This window comes from Stenella coeruleoalba, assembly GCF_951394435.1.
Source record: "Stenella coeruleoalba genome assembly, chromosome: 7".
Classification (NCBI taxonomy): Eukaryota; Metazoa; Chordata; class Mammalia; order Artiodactyla; family Delphinidae; genus Stenella; species Stenella coeruleoalba.
This window is the reverse complement of record NC_137153.1, coordinates 118,596,021-118,620,641: the sequence shown is the minus strand read 5'-3', so window position 1 is coordinate 118,620,641 and position 24,621 is coordinate 118,596,021. Positions and strand designations below refer to the sequence as shown.

Below are 24,621 nucleotides of genomic sequence, written 5' to 3'. Positions count from 1 at the left end.
CCCCTCTCTGGCTCTGGCGCTGCATGGCCCGGACCAGCCCCTTCCCGTCCCTGGGCCTGCGTCTCCGCTTCTGTAACTGGAACGGGCGCTGATCCCTCCCGGCTCCAAAGAGCTATGACTGACAGGTGGGAGGAGCCTCAGCGGAGGCCACCGGCCATCCGTCCTGGGGGCCGGGGTGTGTGTGCGGAGGGGGCAGGGTGTAGTCGGCCTCCGAAGCTCCTCTCCAGGGCGGGTGGAGGAGCAGCCCCAGAGGCCTCCCGCTCGCCCTGCTCCGTGGGAGAAGCCGAAAGCCCCCACTCTGGGAGTCCTTGTCGCCTAGTGCCGGGCCCGGGGGTGGGGGGCGGAGGCAGACAGGCAAGGCAAGAGGAGGCGCTGGGGGAGACGCCTCTAATCGGATCCAGAGGCCCTGCCCTGTCCCTGCTGCTGGCTGGTGTGACGTGGGCAGCACAGTTCCGTTGGGATCACTTTAGAGTTGTGATGAAATTATCCGAAGGCCGCCGCCATAATGCAGACTGACAGCTGCAGCCTTGCGGGCGGCTCCCCCTGTGCACAGCCGGGGCTGGCCTGCTGGGCGGGGGATGGGCAAGGGGTTCCCAAGGGCGCTGGGCATCGGAGGGCTGAGAACTGGCCTCTACGGGAGACAGTCTTCCAGACTAGTGGGTGTTGTCTGTGGGCCACATGTTCGGTCTTTTGGGATGGCCTGCCTCTGCCTGGGCCCAGGGCCCAGGGCCCCTATAGATTTCCTTCTTTACCCCAAAAGCCAGTCCTGGAGCAGAGTTTAAAGAAAGCCAACCGTCTGCCCACTGGGGGTGGAGGGCATATAAAGTGTGAGAAAAGAATTCATTTGAAGAAAAGCTTCAGTTCCCCCAAAATGGTTGAAAACCCTTGATCTGATCCACCTCCCTATTTTACAAACAGGGAAACAGCCCCAGAGGGGGGAAGGGAATTGCCCAAAGGCACACAGCCCGGCAAGCCCTAGAACCCGTCTTTGACTGGAACTAGTGGTTCTGAAATGCCAGTGCCTGCAGGGAGGACCACGTGGGGAGGTAGGTTATTAATAGAGCGGATTCTGTATTTAGAGTGGGCCCAGGAATTGGCGTTTCCCCAGCCTCCCCCGGGGATTCCAATGCAGGGGTGCCCCGATCCCGTCTAACGCTGCTCTTCTGCCTCGCACCCTGGTCCACACACTCGCGTGCGGGGCCCCCGCCTCCCAGCCGAGGGCTCACCAATGCACACGTTCTCGTCGTCCAGCTCCGCGGAGCCGTTGCGGTAGTAGCCCAGACGGCAGTGCTGGCAGTGCTGGCCTCGTGTGTTGTGCTTGCAGCTGACGCAGGTCACCACGTTCAGGAAGTCGATGTAGCTGCAGCGATTGGAGTGGCCGTAGCACTCGCAGTCTGGGCCGGCCAAACGTGAGAAACACCAAGGGTCAGAGAACAAATGGCAAGCGTGCCTTCTCGCTGCCCCTCCCTGGTGCATTCCGGAAAACGGAGGCCAGGGGTAGGACCTGGTACAGGATGGTGCCCTGGGTCTCTGACACTTCTGTACCATGTGGGGAGAGATGGGCCTGCTAGCTTCGAGCCCGAACGAGAACCAGTGTAGGCCCAGCTCACAGATTACCACCTGGCCCCATGGACAGGGCACCAGGGAGGGCCAGTGGGCAGCATCTGCTAAAAGCCTGGCCGGGTACCAGGGCAAAGTGCTTTCTGGAGGGAGGCCCTCGTGATGCTGCGGGTGGTTAGATATGATTCATGCAGGGAAGATGGGTCATGCCGTCAGACCGTGAGCTCAGGGAGGGCGGTGCCCGGGTTCATGGCGTTCACCACGGTACCCCAGTGATTCAATGAAGGGTAGACGCATGCATGAACGCTGGAGAGGATGGAAAGGGCCAGGAGCTTCCTGCCCATGCTGCTTTGGAAGTTGGTTGGAAGGAAAACACCCACCTGCAGGACCCTTTCTTATTAGCCTGAGCTGTTCTGCAAATCTCATTGGCGTCAGAGGGCCCGCTCTTGCACGACCCTGAGAGTGAATGCTGCCTTAAAGTTTGTGCCCCCAGCATCTCCCCTTGACTCCTCCTAGCCCTGGCCCAGCTTCTGACTCTCACCGGAGGCACCTGTGACCACCTGGGGCAAAGGCCCCGGGGTTTGGAGGTGGCTCCCATGACATCATCAAGGGGCGGGGTTTGGTGAGGAGGGTCACCTTCCCTGCCACAGAGGGGGGCATCCCTTGGTGTCCCTCCTAAGAGGCTCGACACCCCCTTGAACAAGAAAGGATGCCGGCTCCCCGCTGTGAGACACCATCTGTGTATCTCTAGAGGATCCAACCCCCATTTTGTGATGCGAGAAGGAGGGACTGACCAGATGTCGAGGTCAAGGGCATGGGAGACCTCGGAGAAATGAGCCTCTGACATGTGCCCAGGAGGAGACGGTGAGCATTCCCACACCATGGCCTCCTGGACCTGTCCCCTTCACCTTGTCCCTCCAGGGACAGTGAGAAGGTGAGGCATCCTCCAGGTGTCCCAGATCTTGCTTCAGCCAAGATGAGCCCCTGGGCCACACCTCCCAGGGAAGCCAGGACAGGTTATTCCTGGCAGCTCCTGTGCCTGCCCCCGTGCTAGCCCACTGTACTTCGGACTCATACCTGCTCCCAGCTCCCTTGGGGAGGGGGGACTGGAGGCGAGAGAGAGGCTCCGTTTCACCTTGACCCAGCTACTCGGGGAGGGGGCATCGGTCCACGCACTGCATTGTTTTGTTTTGTTTTGTTCCAGTGGAGGTGGGGGGAGAGGGGCCGGAGGAGGGGCTGATCAGCCCCGGGGCCTTCCTCTTACCTTCGAATTCTTCAATAGGCATCACTTGAGGAGATTTGGGCCTGAGCTGGAAAAGTCTGGAGGCCTTGGCGGGGGCGGGGGCAGCGGCGGAGGTGCCCGCAGCTTGGAGAGATGAGAAAGAAGCTCTTTCATCAGCTGTGGTCCAGCTGCCCAGGGTGGGCTGTCCTGGTCGAGGTAGAGCTCAGCACAGGCTCCCAAGGTGCCCTGGGCAAGCTCTGAGCAGCTTTGTCACCTGCTCAGAGACGACACAGCACAACCAGGAGCACACGCAGAACCGGGCCTGCCTTTGGTCCCGCCTTGGACACCATCTACACATCCTTCCAAAGTATTCTCGACCTGCCGCATCCCTTATATTGTGCTAAATACTTAGCTGAAGCTGGACAATTTTTTGACTGGTTGAAAACATTGCTTTGCACACCCTGGTACTCTTGCTGTCCCCTCTCCTCTCCAAACTCCCGGGAGCATCACGTCCAGCGTCTGTAGCTGCTATTCGAGATTTGGCCATCTCCCTTCCTTTCTGAAGCAAACTCCCTGCTCCAGCCAGAGTGAGTCCTTCCCCGTCCAGCCATGAGCACAGACTGCCCTGCCTTCCACTGCCCAGAATCCCAGCCCCGTATTTGCGGGGGAGCATGCCACGGTCTCCTCGGCTTCCACCTGGGAGGCTGTCGTGCCCCAGCGGGTCCAGGGCCGGGAAGTGGTTGCTTCAGCCTGCTCTCCGGGGAGGACGCCCTGACTCAGAGGCCGGCCAGGTTGCTGGGAACTGCAGACCCTCACCGTTGTGGGTTCGGCTCCGGAACTGCTTGCCAGCAGGGGGCGCCCAAAGCCCTGCTCACCACTCACAGCTGGCGCGGGAGGGAACTGGAGGTGTGGGCTGGGTTGCTGCCTAAGCCAGGCATTAGGGCTCAACGTCCAGGGAACCGTAAGCCGGGACCGGGAACAGCGTCCCATCTCGGAGACTCAGGCAGGCCCTGTGTGCCTCCTGGGTGTGCCCACGATGGCTACAAATGAGCCCGTGGGCCCCCACGTGTTTCTTCCCACTGCGGTGGGAGAATGAGGCTCTGGGCTTGGTCTCAGTGCCTTCCACGACCCCTCCCCGCATCTCGCTCAGTCAGGCCGCTTCTCCCTGCCATCCCACCGCCAAGCCTTTGCCCCAGCTGGTCCTGCCGCCTGGAAGGCTACCTTCCCCCTTCATCTACTCACAGCCAACCCCCTGCAGGAAGCCCTCTCTGACTCTGAGCTCCACCTCGCCCAGGGTGTCCTGTGAGCACGATGGTGGGAGAGAGACGGTTACTGTCATCAGGACAGGGTCTCCACTTGCCCCGGAAGCCCTTGGGGCTCAGGGTTAGGGTTAGAGTGTAGGACTGAAAGGGGTCGGGTGTGGTGATATCACTCGGGCTAAGTAGGTGAGAGTTGGGGGTAGGGGCAGGCAGAGCTCCAAGGCCCCTCCCCTCGGCGCCCTTGGGCCCCTTGCCACCCTGTGTCCCCACCCCGTGCCCCTGCTCCCTCCACTACAGTCTCAGAAGGAGCTCCCCGCTCCCCATACCTTCTGCACTGGAGGACACCTGGGGCCAGGGGGCGCTCGCCCAGAGGGGGGCAGCAGTAGATGGCCTGATCCACTCTTAGGGGAAAGAAGAGGAGAAACCAAGTTATGCAAGGGGCTGGGGCTGGGCGTATCCTGGGGACCTACTGAGGCATCACCGCATACAGGCCCCTTACAAGAAGCAGTACTATAAGAAGCAGCTCTGCCTGCGCTGGCCAAATAGCACTGGGTTCAAATCTACAGGCGAGGCAGCGTCTACACTACGGCAGCCTAGGAAGGGCACACGGACACCGGATGGAAGCGGGACCCATGCCCGAGCACCTGCGTACTTTGGGCAGTCCTTTCTTCAGCGGGACACCTGATTCTTGAATCTCCCTCCCTGTGTGGCCCCCGTTCACACTGAAGGCTAGAGTTAGATCAAGTCCCATGTATCTGGGCCCAGACCTCTCTGCGCTGAAGTCTCTGGCCAATGGCCGTAAAGGGGGCATGTGTTCTGGCTAAGACATCAAACGTGTCCAGAGGGTCCTCTTCCTGTCCAACCCCAATCTAGGGACTGGAGCATCCTCCCTGACCCCTAGATTGGGCCCATTTTCACCAGGGACCCCAACGTGAGTCAGCCCCCAAATGCCACCGTGCCCATCTCCAAGACTAACTGGACACACAGCAGGGGACGCAGGTAGAGCTGGCAAGGCAAGGAATCATTCTGTGCCGAATTTCAAAGGACAAACCCAGAGGGACAAGGGAGAAGTCGGATTTTTTCCGCTTCTTAAAGGGATTACGCACGATGCCGGTTGGTGGGGAAAGAAAAAGAAAATCTACCAGCTAAGAAGTGTGGGAGACTTTCCAGCTGGGACCCAAGAGCCTCTGGACATGAAATTGACATTTATGCGATGTTCAATGAGAAGAGGCTGCCGGTGTCCAAATTGGCAAGGGGTTAATTAGGGCCGCGATAAACCCGCCCTGAAGGCACTGTGCTTTGCAGCCTCTCTCCCACCACCCTCGGCGGCCAAGCTGGGGAGAGGGTCGATGGTCTTGAACAGCCTTTCTGCCGGCAGCCCCTGCCCTCCGGACAGCTTGACACTGGCAGAAGGGAGAAACATCTGGGCCAGGGGTTCAAGGGCCCAGGTGGACTTGGGCCAGAGCGCCTGAAGCACTTCTTGGGAGGTACCTGGAGAGAATCAGGACCTTCATGGGGGCCTGGGGGTGGAAAAGACTGGGCTGTCCAGGGACAGGCTCAGGTATGCAGGAGGAACCTTCTCGCAATGACCTGTGTCACTTGCCAGGGCCAGATGGAGGCCCCGTCTGTTCCTTCGGAGCTGGGGAGCTGTGCAAGCCAGGCCTTAAAGGCGGCACCACCTCCCAGACCCCCGAGGCCTCGGGGCCGTGGCACTGGGTGGCTGAGTGGGCAGGAAGCATCGGGAGTCGGTGAGCCCCGAGTTCAGGTCCTGCCTGTAATCTTGAGCAACTACTTCTTTTTTCTTTTTTCAAAACAGCTTTATTAAGTATAATTTACATACCATGAAAATCCAGCTGCTTCTTCCTAAGCCTTCATATCCTCACCTACGGGACTACGAAAATAACAGCCCCATCTCACGGGGCTGAGAGCAAGGAATAGAGTACAAGCTCCTGGCCCAGGAGACGTCCGAGCTCCACTAGCTGCAGCGAGTCACGACTCGTGGGGTGGGGGGAATGGGGGCCCAGGCACAGGCTTCGGTTGCTAAGGAGGTCTGATGATCCCCAAGGCTTGGGACACTCAGGCCACCGGCTGTCACACCGCAGCCGCCTTTTTCTCTTAATGCCTGCAGCCTGGCACTGAACTCAGGATGCAAAGTGGACCACGACCCCACTGAAGGACGGTCCTGCCTGGAGGGAGGGGCACGTCCTTCTCACCACCTGAGTCCTGGGGACCCTCACGATTCAAACCTTCTCTCGTCCAGGCTCACCGCCCTGACTCTGATGCTTTCCTTAATTCCTAGCTTTGCAGTTTGCACCCCTCGTACCACGTCAGAAGCAGCTCCAGAAACGGGGTCCGGGTTCCTCAATGTGTGTGTGTGAGCGTCTGTGATCCAGACGGATCACCGTCTGCAGGCAGACACGGGACCTACCACGACTATTTTTGGTCCCGTGTGCCCATCACAAGCTCAGCAAAAAAAGCGCAAGTCTCAGGCGGCTGGACCAACTTGTGCCCGGAGCCCGGATTTCCAGAGTGACACACGTCCTCCATCCCAGAGAGGATTCCTGGGCCAAGAGGCCATCCCGAAATCCTCGAATCTCCCGGCTGGCCCCCTGCCCCCCGCAGATGTCTCCCGTGGAGAAGGGAAGGAGGGAGAAAGAAAAGAAGTGTGATGTGTCACCCTCTGGTCCAGTGGAGGAGCTGGGCATTTTCCACGGCATTCACTGGCTGGGAGCGTTCTGAGCACCGACCCCCAACAGGCCAAAGCCGGAGTGTCGGGGATCCCTCCCCAGGGGACAGAGGGGTCTCTGCCCGTTGGAAACACCACCCTTCCAAGGGTCCACGAGCGTCAGAGAGAGGAAGGGCCTCTGCACTGGCTGGCTGTTTGACAAGTTCTCTCTCTCTGCCCAAGGAGTAAGGGGCCCCTTACCCGCCGCCTCCGCCCTGCAGAAGGGGTGGGGCAGAGGCGGGGCACACTGTTGGGGACCAGGGACCTTGGCCACATCTTCCCGGCAACCTCTGGGAGGGATGAGTCCTTTCAGACTCCTGGCACTCGCGGTAGGCAGGAGCCGGTGGGATGCCCCAAGTGAGGCCGGGTGAGACAAGGGGGCCACCCCAGCACCCCAAGCCTTGAACACACCCCTGGCCTGGCCCTGCCCCGAACGGCCCAGCAGCCCAGAGTCTGAAAACGCCAGCTCAGAGGCTCCCTTCCGCCTTGCTGATCTGAGGAGTCTACCTTCTTGGCTAACCCTGCACTGTCCGTTCCTGGGGGTCAGCTGCTGATGGGCAGGGGGCAGAGCCAGGGCTAGGATGGCTGGTGGGGGCGGGGCCTGGGCCGGCTCCCCTGGGCACCCCCTGCTAGGTCACCCCGCCTTTTGGCCAGGCTGAGCAGTGCCCTGGTGGGGGTGGGCAGCAGGAAGAGGATGCAGGACTTTCATGGGAGCCCTGGATGCCCTGGCTGGGCCCAGTGACAGGTGTGTCCAGGCAGCCCGGAGGGCTCTTGGCGCCACGCTCTTGCGGCTCTGGGATCTAGCATTCTCTACGCTAAAAGCCAAGCCCCTGCCCTCCCCAGGGCTGATGCTCCCACATCATCGCACATCACAGAGAGAGGCAGGGACTCGGGCCAGAAGTGGGGAAGGGCAGGGCAGCTGGGGCTGTAGCTGGGCACCCACCTGTGAGCTGTGGGGTGCTGGGGGCCATGGGGGCCCAAGAAGTGGATGTGGAAGGGGCAGGAGTGGTGGGGTCCCCCCTCACGGCCACAGCGGCCACAGGGGCTTTGGGGACGGGGTCTTTCCGGGACCTGCTGATGCCTGGTAAGAGATGAGAAAAGCAAGAGAGGGTGGGGGAGTTGGTGGGTGTGCAGCAACGCAGAAGGGCAACTTAAGACCCCCACGAGTGGACCAGCATCCCCGCCAGGTCCAGCTTCCTCTGGCCCCCTCTCTGCCCGCTGGTGCCCCCCAGGGAGCAGCCCCGGGGCTGAGCGTGGCCCCAAAGAGCCCTGGCGGAGGGAGGCGGCGCCCCTGGAAGCCTTCCTGAGACTTGGGGTCTGCACTGGCTGGCTGTTTGACAAGTTCTCTCCTGCTGAATCTGAGAGCAGATGGCGATACCCACCTAGGGGGGCGGTGGCTTCAAGGATGAAACGCGATAGTACGAGTATCCTGCTTAGCCGACGCCTGGCACTGTGCGTGCTGGCTGATGACTTCGTGATAGGTGGTCACCCCCTACCGCCCTGCCTCACCTTCCCTGTGGAGCTCTCGGGACTCCCCTGACCCTCCTTCAGATGATCTGGCTGCTCTGGGGCCTGAGCCGACCCGGACGCGTCGGGATCCGGGCTCACTTCCCTTAGCCTCCCCGTGGGCGAGCGGCTGCAGAGGTGATAGCTGCGGGCTGCCCGGAGGGAGGCCGAACCCCATGGTCAGACTGGGGGGGAGGGGTTCTGCCACTGATCGGGGAAGGTGACCCCCACTCTTGCCTGGCAGGAGAGGGAGGGGCAGAGAGTGCCCCCGGGGGGCCAGGGGACCTTTCCAAAGCAGCACCAGCTGAGAAGCTAGGCGGAGGAACTGTGAGACACGAAGGAGGGGGAAGAAGCAAATGGATTAGAGGAGCGGGTGGTGAGGCCTATGGACCCAGGGGGACAGGAAAGCCCTGTCTCTTCTCTCCTGCTCCTCCCGGGACATGCAAAGAGGCTCATGCACTGGGGGCCCCAGTCGCCTTCCCAGGGTGGTGGTGACCCAGGTGTGTACTTACTGCCAACGGCAGAGCCTGCGGCGGCACCTGCAGAGAGAGAAGGGTCACAGCAGAGTCAGGGGCCCGGCCACCTCCTCCCTGCAGAGGAGGGGGTGGCAGGGCTGGGGAAAGGAAATCAGGGGGCCTGGGCACCTCTCCGTGCAGGGATTGGGTCAGATCATCCATTCCATCCTCACTGGCGCCCTGAGAGGGAGGGGCCCCTATGAGCCCATCTTGCAGATGGAGAAACTGAGTCTCAGAGCTGTGACTTACCCTATCAGGGGACCTGCTGATAAGCCTCCGCTGGGGGCTTCACAGGCACCCTTCTCATTTGATTTTAGACTCTCGGGTCCTCCAGTGCAGGACAAGGAGGCGGGTGGCCGTTCTCTCAGGAGTGATGGGATTTCAGAGAACATGAGGGTCCCCAGCCACGGGGACAGACTGGTTTACTGGAAGCTCTGATGGAAGTTACCACCAGAGGGAAACCGTGGTGCATGCTCCCACCTGAGGAAATGCAGGGACGGCTGAACGACTGATTGGAAGATGATCGCAGCGCCTGCCACGTGTTGAGAGCTTTCTGCACGTCGGCACGTGCTGAGTGCTGTCCCCACCTGGGCCGTTCAGTCCTCACACAGCCCCACAGGGGCTTTTATTAGGGTCCTGATTCTACAGCTGAGAAAACAGGGCTCAGGCGGAGAAATGGCTTGTCCAAGGCCACACAGCTGTGAGTGGCAGAGGCCTGACTCCGACCCGGGCCTCTCTGTCTGTGCCCTGGGGATGAGAGGGGCCCAAGGCCACAGTTTGACCTGGGACTTTGGGTACCAGGGCGGGAATCGTCAGTCTCAGAAGGAAGGAGCCAGGGCCACAGCTTCCCCTCCAGGCGGTCCTGACAAAGGACGGAGCGTGAGGACACCCCTCCGTGCCCCGGGAGCCCTGGGGTGGATGCCGAGATGTGGGCAGGGGGACGTGTGGCGTGAGGACCTTCCCTGGTGACCCTGGCGGCGGGACAGTGAGGGAGGCCTGGGAGGATGCACCTGGGGGCCCACAGTGCATGACCTGCAGGTAAGGGTCTTAGTCTGTGGGTGCCGGGGGACCTTGGGGGATCCTTCCAGGAGGAGAACAGGGTCCAGAGAGGAAGCAGGGAGGTGGGGAGGCCAGCAGGACAGATGAAGGGATGAGGCTGCGAGCCAGAGGGAGGTGACAGCGATGAAGGAACGTGTTCAAGAAACGGTTCTGGCAACAAAGAGGTGGGCTGGGCAGGCGGTGAGGGGGGAGCCGGGCGGCGCTGGGCTGTCACCCAGAGCGCTCTCCGCGCCTTTGCAGGCCAGCAGGTGCCGTGACTCTGGGAGGTCACCCTTCAAAGGCTTCTTAAGCGTTGCCCGCACACGCACAACATGCCTGTCACAGCCTTGTTGCGAGGCTTCCGGCTTTGTCAGCCTAAAGTTGCATAAATCTTTCACCGGTTGGTCGTGGGGGTGCCGATGGAGGGGCTCCTGGGAGCGTGCCCAGGAGGGGCGAGCTGAGCGGTGCCGGCGGCCCAGCCCGGCTTTGGAGCTGGGTCCAGTGGTGGCATCTAACTTGCTGCTAAACTAGGAGGGCACTGAGGGTCACTGGGGCTCTGTTTGTTCATCTGGAGGGTGGGATAATAATTAAAATAGCACCCGAGGGGTTACTGTGAGGGTTGAGAAGCTGTGTATGGAAGGTGCCCGGTGCAGCCTCCTTGTCAAAGCACTTGACCAGTGTCAGCAGATCACTGGGGCGGGGGCAGCTGGGGAGTCCCACTCTGGGGCCAGCCCAGGCCCCCTTGTCCATGGCAGCTGGGGGCTCCCTGGGACTCTTGATTTCAGGGAGATACCCAGGGACTATGTTGGGGGCCAGTGATGGGGGCCCCCAAAGCGTGTTCATAGTGCAGGCGTGTGTGGGCGCACCCCGAGGATGACCTCTGGCACAGGAAGGCTGAGCCGGGAGAGGAGAGGGCCATGCAGACGGCACGGGCCAGGCCCTCGGAGGAGCCCTCTGTTAAATGGGGTAACAGGAGACCCGCTTCCTGGGGCCCCCCTAAGGGCTGAGGGAGTGGGGACCCCATAGCACGTGGCTATGCAAATGCCCCATAAACACTGGTAATGAGGGATGGCGCTGCTCTTCACGGTTAGCCCGGAGCGAGGACTCCCTGCCCCCTCCTCCCTGACACCCTCTGGGCCTTCTCTCCTGCCCTGGGGACAAGAAGGGGAAGAGGCCAGCGGAAGGATGCTCATCTCAGGTGTCCAGCAGGATGAAGGTGTGCTAGAGGTTCTTGACGACAAAGCCTGGCGCTTAGGAGCTTGGTAACAAGGGTGTGCCTGTGTGTGCACATGTGTGTGTGCGCATGTGTGCCCACGTGTGCATGCGTGCCTGTTTCTGTGTGCACACCTTTGTAGGGAGTACATGTGTGTGCATGTGTGTGCGTGATGGGATCCACAGCTCCTGAGGTCGAAGGCTAGGGGAGACCATGGCCTCACTGGTCCGAGGGGGCAGTGGGCGGGGGGGGGGGGGGTCCCGGGTGCAGCGGCCGCTCTGTGTACGCACACGCATTGGGAGAGCCGTGGGGCAGTGGCAGGTAGGAGCCAGCCCGCCAGGACCGTGTGCGGAAGCTCCTCTTGCACTTGCCGCAGTCGGGGCCTGTGGTGTTGTGTTCACACTCGCACTGCAGGCTGCCCTCGCGCACGGAGCACAGGTTGGCGTGCAGGTTGCACTTGCACCTGGGGGGACACGGAGGGGGCAAGGCGTCAGTGAGCGTGTGGGCGGGCTGTTCCAGCTCTCTGGAGGGGCTTGGAGGGTGGCCTGGAAGGGACTCTTGAGGCCATCTGTCCAACCTGCCACGACTCTCCTTCGGGACAAATGCTCCCGGATTCAACATTTTGAGTCCTTCCCCAGCATGAGGTGTCCCTGGCTCCTACCACTCGGTGAGGGGGGTGGGGGGCGTGATGAGATGCCCTTGTCCCAGGTGCTGAATTTTTAGTAACGCAGCTTCTGGTCACCTTTGCTCTCAACCATGGAGGGTTGACAGGTAGCAAGAGTTACCTGTCCCTGGTTGTGGAGACGTGGACCTGGCCCCAGGCTGTACCTCTGCTCTCAGCCGCGGCCCACACCCATGCCCTTGAGGGCAGAAAGAAATCCCAACTCCCCAAACCCTGTCAATTCATCCACACATGTATTATTCATTCATTCATTCAAATATTTATAGGCAACTCATCATTCTGAAACCAGTAAATAAAGGGAAAGAATCAAGCATTTGTCTCGCCCGTCCTATAAAAAGGGTACCTCCAGGTAACCAGTAGTTGATGAGGGGATGTTTCTTTTTATAGAAGCATTCCAGCTGATAACTGAAGAAGGAAGGACAGAATTTGAAAGTCACCACGTAGCATCCCCTACCGAACGGATAGCTCTTGGCACAGAGCATCGATAGAGAGAGACAACCAAAGAAAAAGTCTCATCAAGGCAAATTGAACTTGAATCTGATCAACGCTCTGGATCCAGCTACAAATTTATAGGAAATACAGAGGACAGAGAAACATACTAAACACCACCAGGGGGACGCAAGCAGCAAAACCCAGAAGTGATGATATAGTTTATAGGACGGATGAATTGCAAGGGGCAAAACTTGAAATGGAGGGAGGAGGGACCCAGATCAGGAGAAACCTCAAAGGCAAAGCAATCGAGTGCAGATCGTGGACCTCATCTGGATCTCGGTCAGACAACCTCTAAACTCAGATAAACAATGTATATTCGTGAGACAACTGGCAATGTGAACACTGACTACATCTGGTGATACTAAATTAATGTTTATTAAGTGCAATGATGGTACTGTGGTTACCTTTTTAGAAGTTCTTGCCTTTAGGGACACACACGAGTATTTACAGAGGAAAGTATCTGATGTCTGGGATCTGCTTCGGAAGAACACAGAAAGGGAAAACATGGGCAGAGATACAGACGAAACAAGAAAGGCTATGAGTGAATTGCTGAACTTGGGTGAACTTGGTTCATCATAGTAGATTCTATTTTCGTGTGCATGTTGGAAACCGTCCACAAGAAAAAGTTAGAGAGACAGAGTGCTCCCTATTCTCATATGGGAAGATTTCCAAGATATATTGTCAATATTTGTAAAAAGCCAATTGCAGAATAATGTGTTTGGTAGGATTTTCTTTTTATTAAAATACACAAAGAAAAATGTGTATAGGGCACCTGTTATGTGCCAGGCTCCGAGCTGGGAATGGTGAGTATAATGGTCGACAAAGCAGATGGGGTCCCTGCTCTGATGGAGGATAGGGTCCAGCGGGGAGACGATCAAAAGATCAGTGATTGGGGGAGGGACGGGAAGGATGAACAGGTGGCGCCCAGGGGATTTTCAGGGCAGCAAAGTGATTCTGTACGTGACACTGTCACGGTGGACACACGGCGTTCACATTTGTCAAAGCCCATAGAAGCACAGAGCAGCAAGGCAGAGCCCTAGTGTCAACCGTGGACTTGAGTTGACGACACTGTATCAATGCTGGTTCATCAACTATAACAAACGTATCACACTAATGCAAGATGTTAATAACAGGTGGAACTGGGTGGGGAACCCGGGTGTCAGGAACTCTTTGCATGATCTGCTCAATTTTCTGTAAACCTAAACCCTAAAATTTAATATAGACTTAATTTAAAAATAATAATCATGCAAATCTTTCATTAGTGCCAATTGTTATAGGTGCCCACGTGTTCTACAAAGGAGAGGGGATCATGGGTGGGTCTTAACTTAGTCTGGGGGCAGCAGGATAGGCTTCCAGGAAGAACAATTTAACATCGAGAGTTACTCAGGCAAGGAGGGGAGAACCTTCTGGAAGGAGACAAGAGCACTGGGGAAGACCCTAGGGCCGAGAAGAGCTCAACCTGTAAGGTGTAAGATGAGGTAAGGGGGAAGAGGAGGCCAGACCGTGGTTCGGAGGCTGGGTTGTGTTCTGCAAGCCATTGGAAGGTTGGAGGTGTCCCGCTCTGGCTCTTATTTTATGTATCACCGCGGTCGCCTCATGGAGGATGCTTTGTCAGGGGGACCAGAGCCAGGGTATGGAGAGCGGGGAGGAAGCTGTGCCTGGCTGGCAGCAGAGGACAGTGGCGTGGACCAGGGCGGAGGCGCCTACGTCCCACCAGTGACGCCCGGCGTGTGCAACATTTCCCCTCGCTGGATCTCATCGTCTCAAAGATTGTTCCCCGAATGCTAAACCAGCATTTCTTCTCCAGCTCGTAATTTCCCCCTTCTCTTCATACCCCACCTTCCCCTGAGGGACACTCCTCCCGGACAGAGCGTCTCCCCTTAGCCTCTGCTTATTCACACGATGAATATTTAACTCCCTGCATCTTCCCGCTTCATAAATCAGTCCTGCCTCCCCTCCTGCCTTCTCTGACTCCATCTGACTGGAGCACTGCTGTGAGGCCGGCCTTCCCGGGCAAGGATCCCAAATGGGGAGAACTGGTTGCCAGGTTCCCAGCAGCCCTGCAGCTTGGAGTTAACCTGCTGCCTGCTGGCTTCAGAAGTGCCGGGGCTGCCTTCCTTCTCATAGCTTCTCTCTGCCCTCATATCATCTTGAGGAATGGTTACAGGAAATTGGGCACCTCCATGCTATGGAGTATTATAAAGCCATTAAATATTATGTTGTCAAAGGCTACTTCAAGCCTTGGGGAATGTTCCAGATAGAAATGAAAAGACCATACGCTGGTACTATTGTCACCTTCATTTTACAGACGAGGAAATGGAGGCTCAGAGAGGTTAAGTATCTTGCCCAGAGTCACAGGGCTGTCCAGAACTGTGACTGAAACCGGAACGCAGAGATATCCAACTCCGGAGTCCAAGAGGCTAACGTGGCTTAGAATATGGATTGTAAAAATGTAAGATACCAAACTGTAGGTATTATAGTGTTATGGACTGAATTGTGTCCCCCCCACCAAATTCACATGTTGAAGCCCTAACGCCCCAGTGCAACTGTATTTGGAGAGAGACCCCTTAGAGAGGTAATTAAAGTTCAAGGAGGTCAGAAGGGTGGGGCCCTAATCCCCTAGGGTTGGTGCCCTTACAAGAGGAGGAAGAGACCCCAGAGCTCTCTCTCCACCATGTGAGGACACAGTGAGAAACTGGCCATCTGCAAGCCAGAAAGAGGGGTCTCACCAGAAACCAACCCTGGTAGCATCTTGATCTTGGACTTCTAACTTCCAAAATTGTGAGAAAATAAAGAAATGTCTGTTGTTAAAGCTCCCCAGTCTGTGGCACTCCATTATGGCAGCCCAAGCAGACTAGTACATGCAGCTTCTGATTATGTTTAAGTACATATATCCATACCCGTAGACAACACCAGTAGACAATACATCTAGGTATTCCTGTACTTGTCCTGAGGGAGGGGTGGGATTATAAATGATTATAGTTATTATTTCTATTTCCTTCTTTGTCACTTTGCACGTTTCCTGCATTCTCTATAGTGAGCAGGTGTTACTTATTATAAGTAGATAACAAATGGTTTTTGAAAACTGGAAGTCAGGCCAGGCGGGGAAGGAGGCTGGTTCTTGAGCTCACACAGGCCTTTCCTCTCAGGAGGAGAAGCAGGTCCGTCAGGCTCCTGTTTGGGAAACCGTCCCTCCATGTTACACACCACGCACTGTTCGTGACTCTCAAGTCCCAGGTTCAAGGAGGTTTTCTGAACTCTCTGGAATAGAATTCTGATGTAGAGTGAAGGCCCTGTCCAAGGAAATTAGCCAGCGCTAAGTCTGTGCTATTTTAACTCCATCTTCCCTGGACACTTAGCCCTGTCAAGGTTTTACCGCAGCACAAAGCTGAAACAAACAGAGCATGAGAAAGCCTGTTCACTCTTTCCCTGGAGTTCCAATCGATTACCACATATGTACTGTGAGCCTACTATGTGCTCAGCTCTGGGAAAGGCACAGAGAGGGCTGGGCAGGCACCCGCTGGCACTGGGGACCCTTCTTCCTGGGAACACTAGACCCCAAGGATGGTCCATGGCAAAGAAAGGTTCTGTGTTTAAACCTTATTGGTCAACACATATGATGCTCTCCTAATGCCCTCACATTCTGCTCCCTGACTGCCACCCTCCACCCAGGGTCCCAGTGCACATTAGCATATTAAAGGCTCTGACAAGTCCTGCAGGAAAGAAACCTGCTGACTTTATCTAACAAAAGTTTGTTTGCAAAACAAACCTTCTGGTATTTGACCTCAGAAGGTTTTAATTTTTTTCATCTGAATTCCTATTTACCATACCACTGAGCTAGCTGGAGAGGAACACCCCAGCTGGGTGGAACCAGGAATGTACCCCATGCCTCTGGCGCGAGGATCAGATATTTTCAGATATCAGCTACAGAAAACAAAGATTGCCATCTCAACTTTGGGTGTTAACACTGACCTTGGCTTGTTAAAAATTTGTAGAAGGGCAGCTGACTCTGAGTAGCGTGTTATAATGATGATGGTAGAGGGAGTCACAGAATGTGAGAGCTCGACAGGTCTGGCGGGGGCTCGGGGTACAGCCGGGGAGAAGCCTGCCCAAGGTCGTGCAGTTTAGAGGTTACTCTGGATCCAAGTCCAGACTTCCTTCCCTGACCCTGGCTCTGCCCCACCCCGTGCTGGCCAGCCCCACCCACCATCTTCATCTCCCAGAGGGTGTCTTGGCTTCCCTGCCCTCCCCGGTTGAGCCCTGGAATGAGCACTGTGCCTCCTCTATCGGGGAGAGAAGAAGTTCCCTGCTGGGCAGGGCTGCCAGGAGGAGCCCACACAGTGTGGGGGAAGCCTCGCCAGGGCTGGCACAGAAACAGAACCCAGTCAATGGAACCGCTTCTCAGACTTCCTGACTTTTGCAGGGAGCGCATTGCAGGGAGTAATGCGCTGTGTGTGTTGGAGGGGGGCTTCACCTTTCTGGCTCTCTCTTTGTGTCCCTCTATGTCTCTCCATGTCTCTGTGTCCCTTCCCATCTCTGTCCAGCATGTGTTCTGATCCCGCTTTCCTCTAGACCTCTGCGCAATGCAGTTCCCTCCGCTTGGATCGAGCTGCCAGGCTCCGCCCCTTTCTCCTAAAGCTAACACCTAGTGGGCGTGTCAGGTTCAAGGCCAAATATCACTTCTGCAGGGAGGACCTCCCATCAGCCCCTGCTATACCTTCCCTCGTCCCAATGCTCATTGCAATAAGCATCATCTCCCAAAGTGGAGCATACGACATGACTGGGGGAGATGCGGGCTAGAACTATAAAAGAGTTTAATCGATTTTGTTTATTTTTGATTACACAGTATTTTTTTTTTTAAGTGACAGACTCACCAAGCCTGGGAATCTCAAAAATGTTATTTGGCCAAAGGTCAAAGTTTAAAAGCATATTATTTGAAGAAATTATTAAGTAAATAAATAAATCATGTGCAATATCCTTATGCAACCTCACGCCATAAACAAAAGTGAACTCAAAATGGATCAAAAGGGGCTTCCCTGGTGGCGCGGTGGTTGGGAGTCCGCCTGCCGATGCAGGGGACGCGGGTTCGTGCCCCCGTCCGGGAAGATCCCACATGCCGCGGAGCGGCTGGGCCCGTGAGCCATGGCCGCTGAGCCTGCGCGTCTGGAGCCTGTTCTCCGCAGCGGGAGAGGCCACAACAGTGAGAGGCCCGCGTACAGCAACAAAAAAAAAAAAAAAAAAAAATGGATCAAAAACCTATATGTAAGAGCTAAAACTAGATAACTCTGAAAAGGAAACACAGGGGTAAATCTTCATGACTTTGGATTAAACAGTGATTTCTTACACATGACACCGAAAGTACAAGTAACAGAAGAAAAAATAGATACATTGGACTTCATCAAAATTAAATACTTTTGTGTTTCAGAGGACGCCATCAGGAAAGTGAACAGATAACCCACAGAATGGGAGAAAAATCTTCTCTCTGGTGAGAGACTTATATCTAAGAACATATAATGAACCCTTACAACTCAATAATAAAAAAACAACTCAATTTTTCAAATGAGGAAAGGATTTGAATAGGTATTTCTTCCAAGAAGATACACAAATGGCCAACAAGCACATGCTCACATCACTAACCATCACAGAAATGCAAGCAAATTACAAGGTTACCACCTCACATCCTTCGAATGGCTAGTGTCAAAACCACAGATAATAACAAGAAAATGATTGTGAGAATCTGGAGGAAATGGAAGCCACGTACACTGCCGGTGGGGATGTAAAGTGTTGTGAGTGACTTTGGAAAACTTTCCTCAAAAGTGAAACTGACTCACCATATGACCCAGCAATTCCCCTCCCAAGTATATACCCAAGAGAAACGAAAACACATCTGCACAAAAACATGTACATGAATGTTCACTGCAGTGTTATTCATAATAGTCACAAGGTAGAAACAACTCATATGTCCATCCACAGAAAAACCAAATGTGGTGTATATACACCATGGAATATTGTTCACCCATAAAAAGGAACAAAGCACGACACCTGCTACAGCGTGGGTGAACCTGGAAGACATCCTGCTACACGAAGGAGCCAGACACAAAAGGCCACATATTGTATGATTCCACTGATATGAGATGCCCAGAACAGACAGAAAGTAGACTCGTGGTTGCCAGGGGCTGGGGAGAGGGGAGAATGGGAGTGACCGCTAGATGGTACAGGGTTTCTTTTTGGGGAAACGAAAATGCCCTAAAGTTGACCATAGGGATGGTTGCACAACTCTGTGAATATACCAAAAGCCACTGAGTTGTGCACTTTAAATGGATATGTTATGGCATGTAAATTACATTTCAGTACAGCTGTTGCTAAACAAACAAATGAATAACTAACTGGAAAATATGGGAAATAGTGAGGGCGTTACCTGAGTGACTAAAGCCTGGGAACCAGGGTTTTACTGCAATCTCTCTCCTGCAAAGCTTCAAAGGTTTGTTTTACTATTTGTATCAACCTAGCACGTTGCACCTTAAAGAAAGTCTTGCTGGGTGAACACAGCTGATATAAGGCACCATTCTGAGAACTCACGGATAAACACTTCAGCCTTTACCAACCATCCTATGAATGACATACTGTTATTATCTGCATTATACAGACGGGGAAACTGCGGCCTGGAGCGGTGAAGTGAGCTGCCTGAGGCCCCCCAGCTGGTAAGGGGCAGACCCACGACTTGAATCCGGGCAGCCTGACGCCAGAGCCCACACTGAACGTCCGCATGCCGTGGTGGCCCAGTGTGGCGGGCACTGGGGTCCTGGGATCAGAGGGCAGGGCTTCGACCCGCTCCCAGTGCACATGCTGGGTGGCCCTGCACAAATTCTTCACTAATCTGAGTCCTAGTTTTCTCACCTGGAGAATGGGGAGCAACAACCCTGGTCACACCACGGGCTGTTGTGAGGATCGGTGACCTCGGTCATTCCTGAATAGGGGATGAGCGAATGGACATAAGTAATGCATCTGCCGTGTCACCCAGCCTCGCACACAGGTGCTCATTTGGGCTTCATACTCCTCTTGCCTTTCCTGCTGATTGTAAGATGGTAGCCCTGGCCCCTCGTCGCCCTAGCCTGGGATGTTCTGCCACTTCCTGTGTGGCCTTAGGAGGGTTGCTGAAGTTCCTCGGCCTCTGTTTTCTCATCTGTAAAATAGGGACGGCAGTGGCACCTACCTCATGGTTGTCCTAAGGAGCAACTGAGACATGGCCCTGAAGACATGCATGTAAGCGCTGGGCACACGCTAGTGTCCTGTTGGTTTTCTCATTTCTTATCTTTATGAGTGTCTAGAGACGGGGTCCTGAGAGCTTTCTTTGAACAAATGTGTCGGTTCTTCACAAGAACCTCATGAAAGGTTTATTGCTATTATCTCTATTTTACAGACAAGGAAATGAGGCACAGAGAAGTTCAGCAAGAGGCCCAAGGCCACACAGCTGGTGAGCCCCACTTTAAGAAGGGGGTGGCGGCCTGGGGTCCTCCAGTGCTGGCTCTCACACAGACATAGGCTCAGAGAAATCCAACCTGCCCACAGTTCCCCCAAAGGACACAGTCATGTCCTTTCCTCCCCGCCCTCAGGCTGCTGTCCTGAGGTTTCCCTTCCCTATTCCAGAAGGCCCTCGGGAGATGAAATTAAAATAAATAAGCAAGCATATATAAATATAGAGCACTCATAGGTGGACAGGTGACGTGCATTATTAACTGAATCCTTGTGAAAACCCAGAAGGCATCACTCTTCCCATTTTACAGGTAAGGATATAAGATTGTAGTAGGTCAAGTGTCACGAACTCACCCCCAGGTCTCTGGGTGGAAGAGGCTGGATTTGAACCCAGAACTGTCGGGTGCCAGACTTGGATTTCATCACCATATTCTATTGGCCTGTCTCTCCCGGCACTTGCCTTATGTTGATTCCACTTGGATAATGAAGGCCAGTGGGGAGGGGCCACCGGACAGATACTCCCCCAAGCCCACTACCAATCCCGAGGCCCTGCCTCAGCCTAGGAAATGCAGGAGAAAGACGCTCCCTTTCCTAACTTTCTTTCTAACGCCAACTGCAGCCTGCGTCTAGACGCAGGTGGGTGGTCCAGACTCCTGGCTCTGCCGCTGGCCCGAGTATTTCTGCATCCACGCGATCAATTTTCCTAGGGAATTACTTTCTGAATTTGACCTTTGAGAACCATCAATCTCACCAGAAAGCCATCATCTGAGCCGCCTGACCCCGCTACACAGCACTTTTCGGCTCATCCATCAGGGAACATTATTTAATAATGAGAGAGGGACAGGGCAAGGCTGGCCAGCAGTCCACTCCCAGCCCATCAGGATCTGCTGCCTGCCCCATCACAGAATCCCAGGGCTTTGACCCTTCGGATGGCAGCAGGAGTGGCTCCGTAAGAATGGGGGGTAACGGAGGAACAGAGACACTGAGTCAGTAGCCAGAGTCAGAGCAGATTCCCTGCTCCTGATCTGCCTGGGTGACCTCGAGCGAGTCACTTCTCCGGATCTCAGACCTTTCGCTTGCAGTTTGGAAGGGTTGAACTACATCTTAGCTTTTCAACTTTTCTACTTAGTTGTTCATGGGTGCCTAATACACTGTTTGGCACGCAGTGGGCTCTCAGTCGATAGCGGCTGAATGAACGGAGGAGGAAAGGAAGGGAGGGAGGAGACGATGCGCAGAGGCTCTTTGCACAGCATCTGGCACGGATGAGGCTTAACGGCTCAGTGAAAGCCAGGCAGCATCGTGGCTGGAGCAGTGTGGCGGCAGGTGACCGCAGGGTCTTAGTCTCCGGGTCCATAAATCGGGGGACTTGAGGGTTTCCACGGGACAGGGCTATTGAGAGGATGAAGATGGGCTGGTCCATGGGGCGTGCTCAGCACAGGGTCGGGCACGTAGGGAGCCCCCCATAAATACCAGCTGCTTTGCCATTGCCAATAGCCAACAAGTGACATCAGTGGGAATCTGGGGGGATTCCCAGGAACAAAGATTGTCCTTATTCGGCAGCCCCCGGGTGCCCAGCCCCGAGGAGCAGGTCCCCTTATCCATGCTGTCCTGCCAACACCCTACTCCAGAGCCCCCCCCCCCGCTGAGATCAGCTGGCCTTTTCTCCAGGCCCCTTGGGACGCGCCCACTGTCCTCTGAGAGTCACTTCCATGAAGGGCCTCCTGTCACTACAATTGCCAGATTTAGCAAATAAAAATATAGCATGCCTGGTTAACTTTGAATTTCAGGTAGACACTGAATCATTTTTTAGTATAAGTACAGGCGTGTCTCGGAGATATTGCGGGTTCAGTTCCAGACCAATAAAGCAAATATCGCAATAAAGTGAACCACATGAATTATTCTGGTTTTCCAGTGCATATAAAAGTTACGTTTACACTATACTGTAGTCTATTAAGTGTGCAATAGTATTATGTCTAAAAAAATGTACCTACCTTGACTAAAAAAATATTATATTGCGAAAAATGTTAACCATCAACTGAGCCTTTGGTGAGTTGCAGCAGTAACATCACAGATCACTGTTCACCACAACCAATGTAATAATAATGAAAGAAAGTTTGAAGTAGTGCGAGAATTACCAACATGCGACACAGAGACCTGAACTGAGCAAACGCTGTTGGAAAAACAGCACCGACAGACTTGCTCGATACAGCATTGCCACAAACCTTCAATTTATAAAAAAACACATTATCTGCGAAGTTCAATAAAGTGAGAGCAATAAAACAAGGTTTGCCTGTATGTCCCATGAAATATCTGGGACACACGCTTACACTAAAAACATTGTTCGTGGCTCACTGGAATTTCGGATTTAGCTGGTATCCTGCGTTTTATCTGGCAGCCCTACCCCTACTCACCCACATGGTGAGCCATGGCCCTCTGGCCCGACCCCTGACCCCTCTCAAGGCCTGGCCTGGGTGTCCCCACCCACCCATCAGAAGCTGGCCGGGCTGCCTTCTCCTCTAAGTCGCTAAGTTTCTTTTTCTCTAGTTGATGAGTCCCTAACGAGCCCCAGGGGACCATGACGGAGGCAGGACTGAGCCTCACCTGCACGGGAAGGCCACCCCAGACAACCCGAGTTCTCAGGGAAATGTGCCCTGCTCCTGCCAGGAGGAGACCGACACGCTGACTTCACCCCCTCCTGTCCACCTGCCGGGCCCGGCCGGGGGCCTGACAGCCGCGCGAAGCACGAAGCAGTCGTCGGACGGCAGGGGCACCAGCCCGTACCAGGCGCCAGCGTGCCCTGCCCCGCAGGGAGGGGCGGGCAGCGCCTGGGCCCTGCCGGCGGGAGTGCCATCTGGACACGGGCCTGGCACCAGTGCGCCACGAAAATCAAAATCGTGAGCCGGGCCCTCCCCTCCTCAGGGTGAGAGAAGCGGGGTGTTTGGAGCGCCTCCCAGACAGGAGGGTGGAGGAATGTAGGTCAACTCTTGGCTGCCGGAAAGAGTGATGTCATCGGCTCCTGGGGGAAAGATGGGGAAGTGGTAAGTTTAGGCGAGCGAGAGAGCCGGGTGCCGGAGCCGGGCAGGGAGGAGGGGGCCGGGGCTGGTTCCCCTCAATGGTCAAACTTGCCAGGATTTCAGGGCAGTCACAGGGACCCCTCGGTGAGCACAGGTGGGCCGCTCGGGAGAGCCCAGGACCCCAGGCGGTCTTGGTAATTGATCGCCTCTTCCTGGCGTCTCCCCCACTTCTTTCACCACTTGTCCAAACAGCATTGCGTGTGCAGCCTTCTGGGAGCGGACGGGTGTATTTCTGACACCTTGAAGGTCAGAGTCGCTTGAAACAAGTTTCTATTTGAAAGCCTCCAGCAGCGCCTTCCCATTTCTCTTGTCAGAGAGAGCATTTATTTCTGGGGAAAGACTGTTCTTTTGTTTGGGGAAAAACAGTTCAGTGGGCTGCTGGGTTTATAGGGAAGCGAACCCCGAGCCTATGCTGGCCTGGAGATGCCAGCACGTGAGGGTGGACACATGAGGGAGAAGGCTGACCTCGAGAAGGGCACTTCCCTTGTGGAGGGGCTCATGCATCTGGGGCTGGAGGCCTGGACTCCAGGGAGGAAGGATGCAGCCATGAGAGGGGGCTGGGGGCTCACGACAGAGGTGGTCCAGGGGCTGCCCCTCCCAGGCAGCCGGTGGCCACGGCCAATGGCTGGGTCTCCGGGTCAGTGCTGGCTAATGGCCATCCTTTGAAGTGTTCTCTTTGTACGTGATCATTCTCCTGGGCTCGCCCCAGCCTGTGAGTCCACGTGCGAAGGATCACCGTGGCCTGGGGGTGTTAGATCTTCTTTGGGGGATTAAGGGAGAGACCGTGTCCTTGGCTGGTACACAGCAGCGTGGAGAGATTGGCAGCCTTCAAGGAAGCAAGTGATGGCCAGGAGAACCTCTCCTGATCCCAGAGAGGCTGGATCAAGAGGTGACCAGCAATGAGAAGGCCATAGTTGGGGATCTCGCTAAGGGAAGGCTATAAAATATTGGACTCATAGCTAATTAGTGGAATGGGGGCAGGGCTAGGGTACTAGTGGAAAGAGGGCTCCTGGATGCTGGAGAATCTGAACCGTCTGGGTCAAAAGGCTTCAAGTCAAGCCCTGAGACCCTGAGAAGAGGGGACACTGAAAGCCGAGCCGCGGGTGTGCAAGGCCTCGGCCACCTGGCGTGACCTGGCTCTCTCAGGGTCACGTGGATGAACGCCAGCTGCTGCATCTCCTGGAACGCAGTCAGGCTGGCAGCTGAGTTCATCGCCAAATCAGATTTGGGCTTCTGTGCGAAGTCCTTTTATATTAAGTACTTTAACATACATCACCTCCTCCAGTCTATTGATAAATCCTATTACCCATTATGAAGCCAGAGGCAGCTTCCCAGCCAACAGGAGAGAGGCTGATGGAGGGGTGCTGGGGGGCTCGGGCGTGTGGCTTGGGGGAGACACGGTGGGTATGACCAGGCTGGTTGACTAAACCAAGCTCACCTCCTCCCCTGTGGGAGGGCTCAACACCCTGGAGGGAAGGGCCAGGCCTGGGTCGGGGGGAGAGGGGGGAAATGTGAGGCGTGCTGGGCGTGATGGTGGAGGGCCAGCCCGTTGGTTTTGTCTACCCACCTCCTGGCTCCCGGATTCCAGACCCCTTCTCCTCCGAAAGAGTTACGAATATTAAGACCCATTTGTTCATGAACGAATGAGCGAATCATTTCAACGAATGCACAGCATTCCTGCCTGGTTCTCAGTGCTGTGGCCTCACAGGGTCAAGAGCACAGACCCAGACCCTGTCCTCTCAGAGCTCAGAGCCCAGGGTGGGGAAGGGGGAGGGCGGCTGGGTACAGGAGTGTGCGTGCAGCCACGCACCTGTGCCAATGCAGTGGGATTGCTGTGCTCTTTGAAGGCCAGAGGAGGGGAG

General features: G+C 55.6%; 1 protein-coding gene across 1 annotated transcript in view; it reads right to left on the bottom strand.

Moving 5' to 3' along the window:
• The window catches only part of NTNG2 (netrin G2), a 74,939-nt gene that overhangs the window by 2,184 nt on the left and 48,134 nt on the right, over nucleotides 1–24,621 (bottom strand). The window contains exons 4-9 of the mRNA XM_079927620.1: nucleotides 11,329–11,501; nucleotides 8,785–8,811; nucleotides 7,710–7,847; nucleotides 4,368–4,442; nucleotides 2,825–2,926; nucleotides 1,227–1,394 (exon numbers count right to left, since the gene is read on the bottom strand). Coding sequence (XP_079783746.1) covers nucleotides 1,227–1,394; nucleotides 2,825–2,926; nucleotides 4,368–4,442; nucleotides 7,710–7,847; nucleotides 8,785–8,811; nucleotides 11,329–11,501 — 683 coding nt within the window. The remainder of the gene's footprint in view (nucleotides 1–1,226; nucleotides 1,395–2,824; nucleotides 2,927–4,367; nucleotides 4,443–7,709; nucleotides 7,848–8,784; nucleotides 8,812–11,328; nucleotides 11,502–24,621) is intronic.